This window comes from Anolis carolinensis, chromosome 1 (assembly GCF_035594765.1).
Source record: "Anolis carolinensis isolate JA03-04 chromosome 1, rAnoCar3.1.pri, whole genome shotgun sequence".
Lineage (NCBI taxonomy): Eukaryota > Metazoa > Chordata > Lepidosauria > Squamata > Dactyloidae > Anolis > Anolis carolinensis.
Genome location: NC_085841.1, coordinates 32,589,579 through 32,608,574, shown reverse-complemented (window position 1 = coordinate 32,608,574; position 18,996 = coordinate 32,589,579). Strand labels below are relative to the sequence as shown.

Genomic DNA, 18,996 nt, shown 5'->3' with positions numbered 1-18,996 from the left:
ACTGCAGTATTCCTCAACTCCCAGTTTCATAGGTGTTGCCTTTTCACTGTGAAAAGGAGTTGTAGCCCAACACAGTCTGAAGTGATCAGGTATGGGAAGGTTAACTAAATGTCCAGCCCCTCTGAGGTCAAAGCCATTATCAACTATACACAAACTAGTCCTCAAAACTTTATAGAGATTTTCAAAAAGGAATAGCTTGGCTTTTCTTTTATTTATTTTTTTTATTTTTTATTTTTTTGCAACTGGCCCAAAAGTAGATGGATAAAAACTAAACTCATTTATGTGTTTTTGTTTCATTTCTGGTATTTCCAAAAGTTTTTCCTGCATGATGGCACTAAATGTGATGAATATTTAATATCTTGGTAACTTTTGAAAACAACCTGTGAAAATGCACTCAGAATTCTAGAACAGTGTTTTGTTCCTATTTATGTAATCCCACTGCCCTAAAAATTTGGAAACCCTCACTTCATACTTTTATTGAAACAACATGGGAAGCTTTCCGTGTTGCCATTGATTTTAATGGGGGAAAGCCATGTGTTCCTTACACACATCACGCTTCCCCCATGGGATCAGCTGCCAGAGGAGCCCGGCAAGGCCAGGCGTGTGGTGGTGGCTTCCCCATGCCCCGTGGCAAAGCAGAACAATGTGGGACACTTTGTTCAGGGTCAACTTGAAGTCAAAAACAATAACAAAGTTTAAGAATCCAGATCACTTGTACAAGATATTTTCTAAATCCACTAACTGAAATAAAGGTTCTATTTGTTTTCTTAGCCTTTTCTCCTGGTTCGTCGTGCAAGCTGTCAAGTCAGTACATCATCCAAGACCAAATGGCCACACATTACAGAAAATTGCTATCTGCCAAAGGTATTTGGAACACCCAACAATAACTATGTCCATCAAGCTGATTTCACTGGAGAAAGCTGAGCGTCTTAGATCAACTTCATAATAGTTTAGCGTTGTTTCTCAAGACCCAAAACTGAAAGTCTGTGATAATATCCTACAAGGAAATATATCAGTAGAAACAGACTGATTTGATTCAGTGGAATAGCGGCTCCACTGTGGGATTGAGTCTGAACTTCAAAGTTGTTCTGCAAGATTCTTGACTGTATACCTCAAATTAAATCACCCTATTAGAATCAGAGTCTCTGTTTCCTATTGAATCACAAATCCATATATGTGTGTGACTGTCTGTCTGCCTGTCTGCCTGCCTGCCTCCCTGACAAAGGCTTTTGCTAGGTAAAGTAGCCCTCTGTGATATCACTGGGTTTGCTGTTGCTCGGTAAAGGCTAGGTAAAATGGCCCTCTCTGATGTCACTGGGAAGGAAAAGTGACGTGTGTATAAGTGGTGGAAGAAAGAAAGCAGCCATAAAGAGAGCCATGTTGCCCTGGAAACTTTGTGGCATTGCGATGTAGGACCTCAGAGCTGGAGAAGGGAGAAAGGGGAGAGGAAGGAAAGAAAGGAATGGAGAAGGAAGGGAGGGAGGGAGGAAGAAAAGAAGAGAAAGAAAAGGGGAAAAGGTATGAGGAGAGGGAAAGAGAAAGAAGGGATAACAGTAGGAGGGGCACCAAGGGTATGTATTATCCACACTACACACTTATAACAAGTGGTACTATTTTAATGACCATGATTACTCCCTGTAGAGTCTTAGGATTTGTTGTTCAGTGAAGGGTCTTGGCTAATGGGAGATGCAATGTGCAGGGAGATACATGGCAAATTTGTCTATATTGCATCAGTTTTACCTACCTGCACTGCTGCTGTCTCTTTGGCTGAATGAAATGCATCTGGTTACATCTGTTCTACCTCCTTATCAACTAAAAAAAATCTACCCTCATGCATTGGCATGCTTGCCCCTCCTTTGATTTTTCTTTAAATTAAACTTTTGTTCACTTTTCACCTGACACATTCAATCATGGAGAAAAATGAGCAGTGGTGGAGCAATGGGTTAAACCCTTGTGCCAGTTGGACTGTTGACCTGAAGGTTGGGTTGCTCACCTGAAGGTTGCCGGTTCGAATCCGTGAGATGGGGTGAGCTCCTATCTGTCGACTCTAGCTTGCAGGGACATGAGAGAAGCTTCCCAGCTAACACATCTGGGCATCCCTTGGGCAACATCTCTGTAGACAGCCAATTCTCTCACACCAGAAGCAACTTGCAATATGTTCTCACTTCTGACACGATAAAAAAAATGGGAGAAAACTAGGAGGTCACAGGCAACTACTGCAGGTTTCCTCTACTTTGGCCTTTCATGCTAATAAAGAATCTGAGTCATTTAACGGTAGCATGGAGAGGCACTGGTGGTTCACACTCATTACCTTTTTCCAAAGTAGAGCAGTCCCCCTTTTTCTTGGCTCAATCTCACCATGTTACAAAGAAGGCATAAAGAAGAGCCAAGCAGAACACGAAGACACTATTCACAGGCAGGATACAACCTTCAGCAGATTCTGTGTGACTCTGTTGCATTCTTCAGAGCCAAAATTTATAGAGGCAAATTCCTGGCACACCGGGAGCTCGGAAGCTCAGTAGATATCTCATCTGTCCAAATCAAGTTTGAGGCTTCTTTCACTCCCATCACGAAGCTGCTTGCTGTAGCAAAATTCAGCATGTTCCCTTTGTAACTGCTAGCTGCAAATCATAGCTCCAGTTCACACAGATTTCAGGCATTCAAGGTAGCTGGAAGAAATATTTCTTGAAAGTTGTTTTCCAGCATTTAAGCTCCGTCCATATGTTATAGCACCAAAATACAATGGCTAGAACTTGTAGGGTTTTTTATTGATTTAGTAGCTTTCATCAGCAAAACTACCAGTTTAATTCTGCACACGGTTTAGAGTGCTGTTATGATCTATAAATTTATTTATCGTATCAGAAGTGGAACAGAGACTGAGGGTACAGTTGTAATGATCTATAAGTATGGTGTGGTTTAGCTCTAGATTATCTGAGAGACCGCATTTACCTGTATTAACTTCTTGGAGTCTTAAAATACTCAGTAGAACACTTTCTTTTGGTCCCACCATCTTCCTGGACACAGGAATGGGCCTTATTGTTTGTCACCCCCAGGCTGCGGAACTTCCTCCTATGTGAAATTAGGTTACACACACACATATAACTTTTCTCAGGAGATAAAATTATTTTTATTTAACCAAATACTTGATATTTAATGGGTTGTGAATAATCTTTCTTTAATGGGTGTGGGTGTACTATATTTTTATCTTGATTATTATGCATTATTTTCTTGTTAGACAAAGAATAGAATAGAGATGTTTGAAGACAGAAAGGGAAGAAATGCACATGCAATCAGTGTTACTATAATTTTGGATTTGGGGCCAATATTAAAATCTATGAAATGTTCCTATTTGTGTGTACTAATTTCTATCATAAAGTTGGTGATAGTCTAGAAATGAAACCAGGGGTAGGGGTGTCATTCATGCAGAAAGCAACTCTCTGCATGGCAAAAAATATAGGCTGGGTATATTTTCATGTTTCCTTTTTTCATAATAAGCCACTTAGATGTATCCCTGAGACATAGGTGCTGAAATAGCAATATTGTCTCCTTAGGTGTTCTGGTTTTTGCAAGGCTCGTATCATCCCAAAGTGCTAGAGATATTCATAATGCCTCAGCGGATAGATTTTGCTTTTACAGTTAAGCTAATTTATTGATTGATTGTGCATACAGAAGATGGCTTTTCCTCTGATAAAATTTGATTTATTGTAATTGTATAGATTTCAAACTGTCATGCATTTAGCCTACATGGGTTATCCAGGGTTTTTTTACCAGTGTGATAGCTCATTAAAATAATGTCTATTTATGCTGTGTGTGTGGTTTTTTTTAAAGGAGCCAAATAAAAGTTTGAGAACCAAAATATGCACACTACTTAAAAACAAAAGCAAATACATACCTTCTATTTATATACATGGGTAATGTCCAAATTTTAAGCTCATATACTATCATCCATGTTATATGTAAAGGATTTACAGTCCTGGGTTACTTAAGAGCACAAGTTTAATTGAATCCAGACTTTCAGCAGTCTTGGCCCCCTATCCATTGTAAGCAGGCCTTTTCCAGCTCTTTCCTGTAATTTGAAAGTGAAACACTGAGAAGACAGATAAACATTTTTTGTTGTTGTTAATTCAGCTGCTGTTGATTCATCTGCTCCAAAGAGTTTGAACACAAGCATCAAATGTAAGTATAACTTGCTTTGCTTTCAAAATAATGTCTGGTTTCACCCTGTTTGGTCTGGAAATATTTGTTTTGGATGATCTCTTTATTTCTCTCTCAAAAACACACACATACATACATAGAGCACTCATGCCATTTTGGAAAAAAAATGTAATGCTTTTAGAAAACCAAATGACACCTCACAAAGGTACAACTGCTTTAGGTTTGTGTGCATTGTATGGATTGGTGCTGTGTGAAATATGGACTCTAAAGTGTCCTCCATGACATTTGCAGAGCATAGGGCTCTGTGGATTTATGTATGTGAGCCTTGTCTTCCACGTCTCACAATCCATGAGAATCCTCCCTCTTCCAACCATTTTGTAGAGGACCTAAGCAACATTTGGTTGCAGTTTTAAAGCCAGAGGAAAAGAACAGAACCATAAGCACCCGCTCTTCAATGTACAGCCTGGAGTTCCATATTCTTCAACTGTACCAATTTGGCAGGGACAATCCAGATTAATCCTCTATTGTCACACTTTTTTCAGCTGCTTTTAGTATGTACCAGTTTTTTTTCTCCAACTCCCACTTTCCCCCTTTGTCTCAGGGCGCATCTACACTGACCATGTTGCATGAGTCATGGAATTGTAAGGTTGGCTGTCTGGCAGCACTAACTTGGGTTTGGCACTGCTAAACAGGACTCCTTCCTGTGTTGTCGAAGGCTTTCATGGCCGGGATCACAGTGTTTCACCCACATATATGGCAGGCATCCTCAGAGGTTGTGAGGTATATATATACCTCACAACCTCTGAGGATGCCTGCATAGATGTGGGTGAAACATCAGGAGAGAATACTTCTGGAATATGGCCATACTGCCCAGAAAACACACAACAACCCCAGGACTCCGTCTTGCCTTCAGAGCACTGGTAGGAAGGGTGGCGGACTAAACCATCCCAGGGCTGATCCAGCTTTCACCACTCTGGATTGGCCCCAGGATGAGTCCGTGTAGATCTGCGCACAGTTTACTTCAGTTGCTGCGAAATGAGTTCAAAATGCTAAAGTAGTTTGCACTCAGTTAGCTCTTGGGGAGGAGGAAGGGGAGAATCTTGACCTTCCTATAGGCTCAGACAAAGGCAAAGTGCTGCATGCCCACCTGGCTTGCCTGTTCTTCATTTTTGCAATCTTGGCCACACTCTGGTGTTGCGAGGTCACATACCCCATTATTCATCTGGAAAATATTGGAGGGCATGGAGTAAGGTCTGAATACCTAAAGGTATCAGATTTCATTCTGTTCTTGGAAGCTAAGCAGAGTCAGTGCTTGTTAGTACTTGGATGAGAGACTATCAATGAATACCAGTGCTATAGGCTATATTGCAAAGGAAGGAACTAGCAAAACCACTTCTGAGTATTCCTAGACTTAAAAAAGCTTATTCATGTGATTTCTATTAACCAACATTTGACTTGAAAAGACACACATACATATGGAATTTTGGGAATGCAGAATCTGCTCTTTTCTCCCAGTTGGAGAATTGCAGTTAGATACTGCCAAGAGTCTTCATCTGGATCTACACTGCCATATAATTGAGTTTCTGAATCCAGATTTTCTTATTTGAGCTGGATTATAGGAGTATACACTGCCATATAATCCAGTTTAAAACAGTTTATCTAGATTCAGAAACTCAATTACATGTCAGTGTAGATGGGACCGTCCTCCCTCCATGCAATTACAAATGGCTGCTGTCCACTTTGCTCCAGCCTTTAAATGACTTTTTGCAGTGCACATTGGTGCCATTAAGCTCCCTAGCATAAGGTGGAAGAGATGTTAAACAAGGAAGTGTTGAATATCATTTTCCACAATGAATTTAAAAGCACAAATACTCACAAAACCTCAGGTAACTTAATCATATCTTACCAATAGAATTTTGTATTTAAGGTGCTTCCAGGCAAGGCTTTTATTTGTATCTAGTTGTATAGTATTGCACTGACTCACTTATCAAAGTTAATGGGAGGTCCACATGACTTTTACTTCACATTGCAGGTGTCACTTGTTTCCTTATTACAAGCTGACTGTCCTTTATTGTAAATGCTTGGGACCACAAGTAATTTGTATTTTGGGGGAATTTAGAATAGCTGTATTTGCATGTAGATCTAATCTTAACAAATGTGGAAGACCTGATCAATACAGTAGAAGTCGTCGGATCCTTAGGGGCAAGTGACCATGTGCTCCTGCAGTTTGTGATACAATGGAAGGCGGAAACTAAGACAAGTCAAACACGCATTCTGGACTTTAAGAGAGCTGACTTCCAAAAAATGAAGGAAATACTGAGCAGCATTCCATGGATGCCAATATTAAAAGACAAGGGAGTTAACGATGGATGGGAATTTTTTAAAAGTGAAATACTCAAGGCGCAAATGCAAACAGTGCCAACAAAGAAAAAAAACATGGCACATGCGAAGAAGCCAGAATGGATGTCCAAAGAACTTCTAACTGAGCTAAAACTCAAAAGTGACATGCACAAGAAGTGGAAAAGGGGAGAAATCACCAAAGAAGAATTCAAACGTATAGCCAACTCCTGTAGGGAAAAGGTTCGCAAGGCTAAAGCGCAAAATGAGCTCAGGCTTGCCAGGGACATTAAAAACAACAAAAAAGGCTTTTTTGCTTACGTTGGTAGAAAAAGAAAGAAAAAGGAGGCGATAGGGCCTCTGCGAGGAGAAGATGGGTTGATGGCGACAGGGGACAGGGAAAAGGCAGAACTGCTTAATACCTTCTTTGCCTCGGTCTTCTCACAAAAAGAAAGCCATCTTCAACCTCAGCAACATGAAATGGATGAAGGATTTGGGGAAATCCAACCCCAAATAGGGAAACAAGTTGTCCAGGAACACCTGGCCACTCTAAACGAATTCAAGTCGCCAGGGCCAGATCAACTACATCCAAGAGTACTGAAGGAACTAGCGGAAGTTATTTCAGAACCACTGGCGATCATATTTGAGAGTTCTTGGAGAACGGGAGAAGTCCCAGCAGATTGGAGGAGGGCGAATGTGGTCCCTATCTTCAAGAAGGGAAAAAAGAACGACCCAAACAATTACCGTCCGGTCAGCCTCACGTCGATACCAGGCAAGATTCTGGAAAAGATCATTAAGGAAGTGGTCTGCAAACACTTAGAAACAGATGCAGTCATTGCTAATAGTCAACACGGATTTACCAAAAACAAGTCATGCCAGACTAATCTGATCTCTTTTTTCGACAGAGTTACGAGTTGGGTCGATACAGGGAATGCTGTAGATGTAGCGTACCTGGATTTCAGTAAGGCCTTCGACAAAGTCCCTCACAACCTTCTGGCAAACAAACTAGTAAAATGTGGGCTAGACAAAACTACGGTTAGGTGGATCTGTAATTGGCTAAGTGAACGAACCCAAAGGGTGCTCACCAATGCGTCGTCTTCATCTTGGAAAGAAGTCACGAGTGGAGTGCCGCAGGGTTCTGTCCTGGGCCCGGTTCTGTTCAACATCTTTATTAATGACTTAGACGAAGGGTTAGAAGGCACGATTATCAAGTTTGCAGATGACACCAAACTGGGAGGGATAGCCAACACTCCAGAAGAAAGGAGCAGAATTCAAAACGATCTTGACAGACTAGAGAGATGGGCCGAAACTAACAAAATGAAGTTCAACAGGGACAAATGCAAGATACTTCACTTCGGCAGAAAAAATGGAAATCAAAGATACAGAATGGGGGACACCTGGCTAGACAGCAGTACGTGTGAAAAAGATCTTGGAGTCCTTGTGGACAACAAGTTAAACATGAGCCAGCAATGTGATGCGGCTGCTAAGAAAGCCAATGGGATTTTGGCCTGCATCAATAGGGGAATAGCGTCTAGATCCAGGGAAGTCATGCTCCCCCTCTACTCTGCCTTGGTCAGACCACACCTGGAATACTGTGTCCAATTTTGGGCACCACAGTTGAAGGGAGATGTTGACAAGCTGGAGAGCGTCCAGAGGAGGGCAACTAAAATGATCAAAGGTCTGGAGAACAAGCCCTATGAGGAGAGGCTTAAAGAACTGGGCATGTTTAGCCTGCAGAAGAGAAGGCTGAGAGGAGACATGATAGCCATGTACAAATATGTGAGGGGAAGCCATAGGGAGGAGGGAGCAAGCTTGTTTTCTGCTGCCCTGCAGACTAGGACACGGAACAATGGCTTCAAACTACAGGAAAGGAGATTCCACCTGAACATCAGGAAGAACTTCCTCACTGTGAGGGCTGTTCGACAGTGGAACTCTCTCCCCCAGACTGTGGTGGAGGCTCCTTCTTTGGAGGCTTTTAAACAGAGGCTGGATGGCCATCTGTCGGGGGTGCTTTGAATGCGATTTCCTGCTTCTTGGCAGGGGGTTGGACTAGATGGCCCATGAGGTCTCTTCCAACTCTACTATTCTATGATTCTATGATTCTATTCTATGATATTTTAGAGATGAGACTCAAATCTAAACCCAAAATTCACTTATTTTCATATGTGCCTTATGCCCATAGCCTAAAGATAATTTAATACAATATTTTAAATAATTTTGTACTGAATACAAAGTTTGTGTACATTGAATTATCATAAAGAAAGGCCTCAGATATTTTGGATTTCAGGATATTGGATAAGGGATCCTCACCCTGGATTTCTTTCATTTTTCTTACCAGAAAAAATCTATTAATAGTAAAAGGGCAGAATAATTGTAGCCTGGAAGAATATAGAATAACCAACATCTTTGATGTATGAGTGGTAGGAGTCCTCTGTCTGAAAGCACGCTTAGTATCTGATTATTATCATTCTGAATCTGACTGGCACAGCATTGACCTCATTCACGGCAAAGGAGTTCACAGTAGAATGCTGATGACAAAAAAAGATTCAACCTATTGTAAAGCATTTATGTTTTAAGTACAGAAGCATTACTTTGCATCCTAATGCCACCTATAGGCCAGACGTGTTTATTGAGATATTCCAAGTACAGTGATACTTTGACTTAAGAATGTAATTTGTTCAGTGACTGAGTTCTTAACTCAAAATGCTCTGATCTCTAAGCAAATTTTCCCATTGAAATGCATTACAATGCTGTTAATCAATTCCAGCCCACATCCTCCACCGCATCTCACGTTTTTAAATAAGAAAATGTACTTTATAATTAACAAATAATGTATCAATGCACATTCATACAGAACAGTAAAAAATAAAGATCAGTTTTAAAATGGTAGAATCACAAAGTTGTGGCAAGGAAACACAAAGTGAAGAGGCAGAAGTATCATTTTCTTCATTCTGTACTCATTCCAGCCTCCCTCCTTCCCTTGCTCTCTCTCCCTCTCTCTCTCCTCATGAAGCCAAACATACCTGGAATAAGAACCTCACAAAATCAGCTAACCTAAAGTTCCTCAAAGTGGCAAAAGCAAAGTGGACAGCAATCTCCCAAAACAGACAAGAGTATGAGGCACGGAGGCATGAGGCATTCAGGCTGCTCCCTAGCTCCTAACTCAAAATGCTGCTTTTATGTCAAAGCAAAACCCGGACCGAGCAACATCTTTTAACTCAAAACACTCTTAAGTTGGGACGGTCTTACATCAAGGTTCCACTGTATCTATATTGGGCCAATGCTTTTATTAGACAAATTCCAAAAATCACAACCTATTGTGCAAGAATTGGAGTTTGATAAAAAGTAACTATATATATTGAATCAGTCTAAATCAGCCTTTTCAACTCTGAGAAGCAGTAAACCATTTCTCATAAGATCACAGCCAGACTATAATTCAGATTCTCCAAAAAATAAATAAATAGATGAGCTACAAGAATGTTGCATGTATAATACAAATGCCAAGATGTTAACTATAAGATGCTTGGTTTTTAAATCTTTATATCTTATTTCTTCCTTTAACTGGGTATGTTGGGCAGGGGGACCCTAATGGGCAGCAGTTTCAAGCTTCATTTGGAGTCTTCAAGTTTCTAGGAATAAAATCAGGGACCTTTCCAGAAATCTTCATCATATGATGGTTTATAACTGTAGCAAAAGAAGCAGTGTAGTGAATGAAGCTGAAGCCACTGTGTGCATGTGGGAGGGAGAAGGTTGTATATGTTTAATACTCCTAAGACTACTTGTAGCTGCAGTTAGCAGCTCTTGCAGCATCTAGTAGAAGAATGTAATTGAGTAACAGTTTTGAGGAGTTGGACAGTATCCTGGGTCACCTACGACCTCATCACATTGCGGACAATGAGGGGAGCTGGGTGATGGATTCACACCCATGATTTGCCCCGCTGCCCTAAGAATTCCCTGCATCAAGGACCTGCATGTGATGAGGTTTCTAGAGTGCATCTACACTGTAGAACTAATGCAGTTTGACACCACTTTGGCTGCCATGGCTCAATGTTATGGAACTCTGTGATTTGTAGTTTGGTGAAGAAACAGGAATTTTGGATAAAGGCCTTATAAAACAACAACTCCCATGATTCCATAGCATTGAGGCATGGCAGTTAAAGTGGTGTCAAATGGTAAAGTGTAAATGCACACCTAGTTGAGCCCCCACAATCTCCTTAGCTCAGCCAGCTCTGGGAGCAATATAAAGTTCATCAGTCAATATACAGCAGTAAATACATATTCGACAATACAGAATCTACCCACCCATGCAAATATGTGTGAATAGTGTTCTGTTCACTTCTAAACACATATTCCTATTCAAAAGATATACATATTGGTGATGGAAGAAGAGGACAGTGGTAGAAGGTAAGAAATCTTACAAGGTCAACATAGAAAACATACCCCATTGCTTTACATTTGCCATTGTTTTTCAATAGATATGTATGGAACTTTGTTAAATGAAATATACTTATACCTATATTTAGGCAATAAAGAATTTTTCCTTGCATCTGTGATCGCCTACTAGGAAACCTACTCAGTAATTACTTGTGTTAGGAAGATGCAGAGTTCCTTATGCTGAGCCACATCTCCCAGAATCCCCTTGAATGAGCTTATCTTGGAATTGTAGTCCACCACAGAAACTTTCCAAAGTTCTGTTCTGAGTCAGACCATTAGTTCATCTAGCTCATTCTTGTTTACTTGAGGAAATTGCTCACTAGCTTTACAGGCGGGGGCGGAGGGGCATTCCCAAATGTACCTGGAGATACCATGGATTGGATCTGACAGTTTATCTTCTAAATTTTGTGTTACATTGCTGAGCTGTGGCTGTTCCCTGAAGGCTTTTTCCTAAACACTTTTCTTAAAGTGTTGCTGTTTAAAGGGCATATGATTGCACCACTTCGGGAACAAGGAAAATATTTTTGATTTTAGAAAACAGAACTGCTAAATCCATCCCAATGTAAAATTGGCAATTGTGCCTTACTGTGTAGAAGAACACTACTCTTGCATGAAAATCCCACGAATTGCAGGCTGACTAAGCCACAATGCAACAAGGTAGATTTAGAATCTCTATGATGGGTCTGGGGCTTAGAAATGGAGATGAGCACCAACCCCCAGAGTCAGACATGACTGGACTTAATGTCAGGGGAAACCTTTACCTTTACCTATGATGGGACTACAGCTCATGGCACTATGCCATGGCATCCAAGATGGGTATATGGGATGATATTTAGACCTAGATGGACGTGGATGCTTGCATTAATGGTTGGGTGTTGGGCTAGAAGACTAGAGTTGCTGCAGTGGACAGTCCTCTATCCTGCATAAACTTCTCATATTTGCCTGAAAACTCTCCATCACTTTGTCCCATTCCCCAGCTCCCTGTTCTTATATACTGATATAACCTTTCTGTGACCTTTACTTATACAGCTCCACCACTCCCAGCCAAATAAAGCTTACTTCCCCACTGAAATTACCCTATAATCTTTCCCCTTTGTATCTGGAACTAACTCTCAAAATGTCGCACTGTCACAACCTACCTCCCTTTCTTCCTTCCTGTTAGGCTGCTAACAGGAGCTAGCTACAGGGAGCGTACGACGCCTCTCCTGAGGCAGCTTCACTGGATGCCGATAATTTACTGGTCCCAATTCAGAGTGCAGGTTATGATCTATAAAGCCCTAAACGGCTTGGGTCCTACTTACTTGCCTGACCGAATTTCCCCCTACGAACCAGCACGAGCTCTTAGATCCACCGGGAAGGCCCTTCTCTCGCTCCCGCCTCCATCGCAAAAACGACTGGTGGAGAGAGGGCCTTCTGGGTGGTAGCCCCCCCCCCCCCGGCTCTGGAACTCTCTCCCTAGGGAGATTAGATTAGCACCTACCCTGGCCACATTCCACAAAAACTTGAAGACTTGGATGTTTCAATGTGCTTTTGAACTGTAGGTCCATTTGCATCACAATCCAGTCTTAACTATTTACTGCCTAACCCTCAGCACTTTACCCTATTCCTGAATCCCATTGCCTTGCGTTTTGGCACATGCCTGCCTTCCCTATAATTTCTTAATAGCCCCACCATTTAGTCATGATGCGCGCTATGTATTTTTTGAATGTTACTTTACTGTTGTTGTTTTAATTATATATGCTGTCATTGTATTGTTTTATCTGTTGATTAGACTTGGTCCCGATGTGAACCACTCTGAGTCCCCTCGGGGAGATGGAAGCTGGTTATACATAAAGATTATTATTATTATTATTATTATTATTATTATTATTATTATTATTATTATTATCCTTCCTTCCTTCCTTCCTTCCTTCCTTCCTTCCTTCCTTCCTTCCTGTATATCATTAAAATACACCTTTCCCAGAAAACCCTTTGATGCAACCAAATATCTTTTTGTTTGTTTCAGTACAATACATCTACAGTTTCAGGGGGAAATGGTCTCACTAGCCATTTTCTTGGCCCTCTAGAGGCATGCTTTACCCATGGTATGCTTTCCCCACCAGAAGTTATCATTGAGTGACACTGGATGATTTGGCAAATTACTGGAGAGGAAAATGGATATGCTGGGACCAGAGATAATTTAATAGTGTTCATATCCTCTACAGATAGAGGTGTATTACTGTACATTTGTTTCCCACCTTTCCTCTCCCTTGGAATTTAAGGCACCCTTCATTGGTGTGATCAAGTAGTCTACAATAGTCTTGTGCATTTCTATGGAATCACTACTCATTTCTGTTTGCCCCATTCAGATGACCCCGTTTCAATTTCCGGCCACCACTTCTGAAAATGGGTGCCTATACTAATGAGCTTGTCTACCCAAGGTCCAAAATTTTGAAGATTTGCGGCCCTTGGGCAGCAAAGCACCAGGGCTTGCCAGCCAGGACCTACCATACATCTGAGCGGGCCCGGTGCCTGGTACTCGACTGTAGGCCCTGTCTGCCAGGCCTACAAGCATCGAGTGCTCAGCGCTCTACTGTAGGCCTTGCGATCCAGGCCTAAGAGTGTTGAGCGCTCAGTATTGTAGGCCCAAGGATCTACAGCTGAGTGCTCGATGCTCGTAGGCCCAGCAGGAAAGGCCTACAGCCGAGCGCCAGGTGCTAGGCCAGCTTGGATGCAAGCCCTGGTGGCAGGGTCTATGAGCGTCAAGCACTCGGCTGTAGGCCCTGCCTGCTGACCTTACAAGTGTCATGTGCAGCGCTCAGCTGTAGGCCCTGTCAATCAGGGCCTACAGCCGACACACCAAAAATCTGCCAACCAAATGGATACCATTCCCCCCTTTTTCCCTTTCACTCCTCTTTCCATTCTGGAGGGGGTTGTACCATCCTGTGCCATCCAAATGGATGGAACGGTACGAATACACAAAAAAAACAGATGAATCAATATCCCTGCCCAACTCTAGTCTCCAATCCAGGCACAAACTAGATCCAGACCAAATGTATCCATACTGCACAATTACAACACTTTGATACTGTTTTAACTGCCATACTCTGTCTTAAAGAATTCTAGGATTTACATTTTGGTGAGAAACATTGGTTGCATAGCTAGAAAATTTTAGTACTGCAGTTCAAGGAAGCAGGTGAAATAATTCTAATTGCCCCAGTAAACTATACACTTCAGAATTTCATAGGAAAGAACCAAGACTACTAAAGTGCTCTCAAACTTCCATAATTGTGCAGTATGGCTACACTGAGTGAGATGGAAGGAAAAGACTCATCAAAATCAATGACAACAGAAATGTACAGGATTATACAGGATTATAGAGTTGAAAGTGACAATTACCTGACAATTACTAGATGTACTGGAGTATTCTCAATTAACAATCCTATTACAAGCATTCTAATCTGTTTTAGATTTAAAGAAAGCAACTTTAAATTGACAAAAAGAGCAGTTTCAAATGAGTTAAGAAAAATGCACCACCAGGGTTAAGATTGACAACCCCCATTCCATTTTTAACATATCCCATAGTGTGTCCTCAAATTCATGACTAAATATGAATTAGCTAGTAATAACTTATTATAGTGATGCTGGTAATGAATTAATTTCTAAGTTTTCACATAATCAAATTGGTTTTCAAAATTAATATTCCAAAGCTTAATCCATCTCATAGCCTTTGTACAAAACAGATATCAATATTCAACTTGTTTGTACAAAGGATAACCACTTGCATATGTAGTAGTGACTGCTATTAATATGAGAATGGAAAGCTGGTTTCCCTGGAAATACCTATAAATTTCAACTAAGTTTTTCATCATCTATAAATTACACTGTTGAGCAAAAATAGTTTTTGCCTCTTCAGGTAAATTGGGTTTTTTAAGCTACTTCAGAGCTAAGATTATTCCTTCAGACTCTTTGATCATTGAACTAAATCTACGGGCAATGCATAGCTTTGCTGATGTGGTTATTATAGTACTTTGACTGATTGCTGGGAAACAAGTATCAGATCTTTCCAGGTTAAATGTCCTACTTTTGATCATAAAAAGAGGCCTCAAAGCAGACATTAACACTTTGTGCCAGCATAGGTAGCTTTAAATACAAAGACTCCACTTGACACTTGAAAGAGCCCCCCAAAAATGAAGCCTAATTTGCATCATGTTGTTTGCATTAATTTACCAAATGAATGCTTCACATGACATTGCATTTATGGTAGTACATGTGTTATTTTGAAATTGTTACACTGTTATTTACAAAACAAAAGACAGCAGTTGGGAAAAAAACATGAAATTCCTTGAGCATTTTCATGGATTCTATACCCACGGATTCAACCACCCCCAGCTTGAAAATATTAAGTGAAAAACTTTCAAAAACCTTGAATTTTGTCATTTTATATAAGGGATGCCATTTTACTGCACAAATATGGGTTTCGACATCTGAGGGTTGGGGGAGTCCTGGAACTAAACCCCAGCAGATATCAACGGCCCACTGTAAAAAGACTGAAAAACGTACAATCCATTATATTTGACAACTGCTAGCTGACTTCAGCTTACCACGTCTCTATGAATGAGAGCTCTCCAAAAGCCCTAATTGCCAACTGCCGTGCTCTGGTCTTGCAAACTCAAGCCTGTGGCTGTCTTTATTCAAGCCATTCCCAGTAGAATAGTTTTTCTCTTTTCCACTTTTCCAATGAGTCATCTTGTGTCAATAATATGTCAGTTCTGATTTCTTTACTAAAGTCCCCATGTTGATTTATGACTGATTAAAAGTCTTTGACTCTTAATTTCTCCATCATCTATTTTAAAGTTGAATACATCATCTGTAGTTATTTTTGCTTTCTTAATACTCATTTGTAACATTGCTTTTGTACTTTCTTCCTTGACTTCCCATGATAGTCACCCAAACCTTTGTTATTTTCCACTAGCTTCCTCCCATTTCCACAGCCTTCATAAGGTGCTTCTACACTGTAGAATGAATGCAGTTTGACACGACTTTAACTGCCATGGCTCAATTCTGTGGAATCTTGGGAATTGTTGTTTTACGGTTTAGCAGACTTTGCTGCCAAATAGTACTGGTGCCTCACCAAACTATGAGATGCTTCCACATAGACAAAGCCAAGTGCTTCCATTGGGGTAAAAGTATTGTGCAGCTATCCTGTTTCTTCCTCCTTATGGGGTTTTTGTTGTAAAAGTAGACCTGCTTTCAGAGGATCTGAACCTAACATATCAGCCAAATTCTAGTAAGGGGGCGATCTTCTACTTGCAAGTGCCCTACCTAGTTTCCCACCACTTCTTCCAAATATGACAGCAGAGGGGCAAGAATACACAGGAGGATTACAAATGAAAGATAAAGTGCCTGGAACCCTGGTAAGAACAGCTGAGAGAGAAGCTTCTACAACTCTCCCACACGTTGCTGGCCACTTGAAAACCTTGCAGCCCAGACTAGTAAGAACAGCAGAGAGAGGAGCCTCCCGTGAGTGGCTGCATTGGGCTGCCTCTAATGTTGGGCCTTTTCCATCTTTGCCTCCTCTGGCGTCGCCGCTGCAGCGTTCAAACCAGACAGGCGGTCTTGGGGCCTCCTCTACCGTAGCCCCCTTGGCTGTTGTGTTCCACTGCTGACTTGTTCTACCACCATTGTCATTGCCATCCTTGGAGGAGATGCTGTGACTTACCATTGCTCAGTGTTTGAACTTTTATTAGCAAGCCACCCCTTGCCTCCCCCTGGACCAAACAGACTGGTCTGGGCTAAATAGACTGGATCAGCTGGGTGCCTTTTTGGGAATCTTTCATCGGCCCATTGGGCATTCTTTAAGGACAATTGGGTGTGGGTAGGCTATGTGTGACAACTATTTGAGGGTGTTTCGCTGCTATTTATCAGCATTTTGGCCCTTTAAGCCACTGGACTGTAATAGCTTAACCGTGCCTCAATACAATGTAAGTCTGATATGTTTGAATATGTTCTAAACATTTAAAATACTATTTTAATTGATATGTATGTGTTTTTACAATTTTATAATATTGTGTTTTATTGATATTTTTATTATCTGAATCTGGCATTGAATTATTGTCATAGTTTGTAAGCTGCATTGAGTTACTTCTTCAGGGTTGAGAAGGGCAGGGTATAAGTACAGTAAATAAATAAAATAATTCAACCCAGTCCCACAATCAAATGACACAAATTAGGCAAAGCAATTGATTTATGAAAGCCTCCTTTGGAAAGACTCTAGATTAGCGTTAGCAAATAAAACGCGATGATATAAAACATTTTGACATATACAAAGGGTACCATCCTTCCCAAATGGGCAATGTAGCCAAAAATACATAAACTTCACTAGGCCAGCTGAAGTTGTGCTGAATTCAAACTCTTTTCAGCATAAGGATATTGAAAATTCCTTAGGACTATCCTCACTATTCTTCTGTCATTGTAGTGATATCCCTGAGATGGACGAGATTTGGATCTGGTATCACTGAACTCTACCTTCTCCCCATCTCTTCTTTGCTCCCTTTTTTTTTCTTTTTTTGGGGGGGGGGCATTTTAGGTACAGTGTTCTCCAACAGAACATTTCTGCCAGCATGTCATTCCATCAGTAGATCTCTGAGATCAGTCAGCAGAAGGGCATTTGTACCAGCAGGATAAGCTGCTGTCTCATCCTAACCCTCTATAGTCAGTTAATATTTCAAACAGGATTGCACAGGCAACTACCGTAGTCATTTCTTCTCCACACATAGGCCATTGCATTTCACTTTGACTGTCTTTTTTGGAGCAAATATGAGTTAAATGACACGTGGGCCATTATTACCCTCATATTCCCAGCTTGGGGAAATGAACACAGTTAATGAAACATAATGTACTCTGTTTATTTGAAACAGATGAATATGGTCATTGGCCCAGAAAGAAAATATCCTTTATAATGCAAAAAAAAATGTGTGAGCTTGTAACTGAAAAATCCTATCAATGCCTACTTGCAAGTAAGCCTCACTGAATTCAGTGGGGTTTATGCACCTGTAAGCAAGGATAGGATTTACGATATCATATTGGATAACTTTTACTGCAAGTCTTTGTAATCCACTGCTTATCTTCACCTCCAAGTCAGTGGGTAGAGAATTCACTCTGAACTTTAGTCTGAACTTCAAAGTGACTATCCATGATGCTGAAGCTATTGTGGTCATTATAGATTCCACATCTTGCAAAATTCTTCTGAATTACAAACTGAAACTCAGAGTGTTTTTCACTGACCTGAAAGCTATGAACTGCCATTGTGTTTTCCCTAAACATGCCTAAGATTTAGTCTTGTCTTCCTCTTGTGCAGGGGTCCTTAAACTTTTTAAGCAGAGGGCCGGTCCACAATCCTTCAGACTGTTGAGGGGCCAAATTATCATTTGAAAAAAAAATGAACAAATTCCTATGCACATTTCATATGTCTTATTTGTAGTGCAAAACAACAACAACAACGAAAGAACAATACAATATTTAAAAATAAAAACAATTTTAACTAACATAAACCTATCAGGATTTCAATGGGAAGTGTGGGCCTGCTTCTGGCCAATGAGATAGTCAAGTTAATTAGGATTGTTTTTGTTGTGTGCCTTCAAGTCATTTCAGTCTTTGGGGTAACCTCAGTCAAAAACTGAATGCGGGGGCCAGGTAAATGACCTTTGAGGGTCACATCTGGCCCACAGGCCTTCATTTGGGGACCCCTGCATGGTAGCATATTCACTGTTCTGCCTCATATAAGAATCAGCTCTTGATGGTAAACAAGAGGAAACAAGTGGATTTTTTGTTGTATGTGTACAAGACATTTCCAACTTATGGCAACTCTATCACAAGATTTTCTTTAGCAAGATGTGTTCTAGGTGGATTTGCCTTTGCATTCCTTTGCAGCTGAAAGACTTCTTCAAGGTTATGGAATCTGTAAAACTTGAGCTAATCAAAATGTCTCATTTTCCACCTTGAAGCTCATTCCAACTTCAATGCCTAGCAGATGGTGAGGTATGTTCTTTTCCATACATGGACATTTCTATTTCTTTTTCTAAATTCATG

The 18,996-nt window shown here is 40.8% G+C and overlaps 1 protein-coding gene across 1 annotated transcript in view; it reads left to right on the top strand.

The window, feature by feature from the left end:
* The window catches only part of LOC103283034 (spermatogenesis-associated protein 7 homolog), a 69,216-nt gene that overhangs the window by 26,406 nt on the left and 23,814 nt on the right, over positions 1-18,996 (top strand). The window contains exons 3-4 of the mRNA XM_008125848.3: positions 772-864; positions 4,129-4,176. Coding sequence (XP_008124055.2) covers positions 772-864; positions 4,129-4,176 — 141 coding nt within the window. The remainder of the gene's footprint in view (positions 1-771; positions 865-4,128; positions 4,177-18,996) is intronic.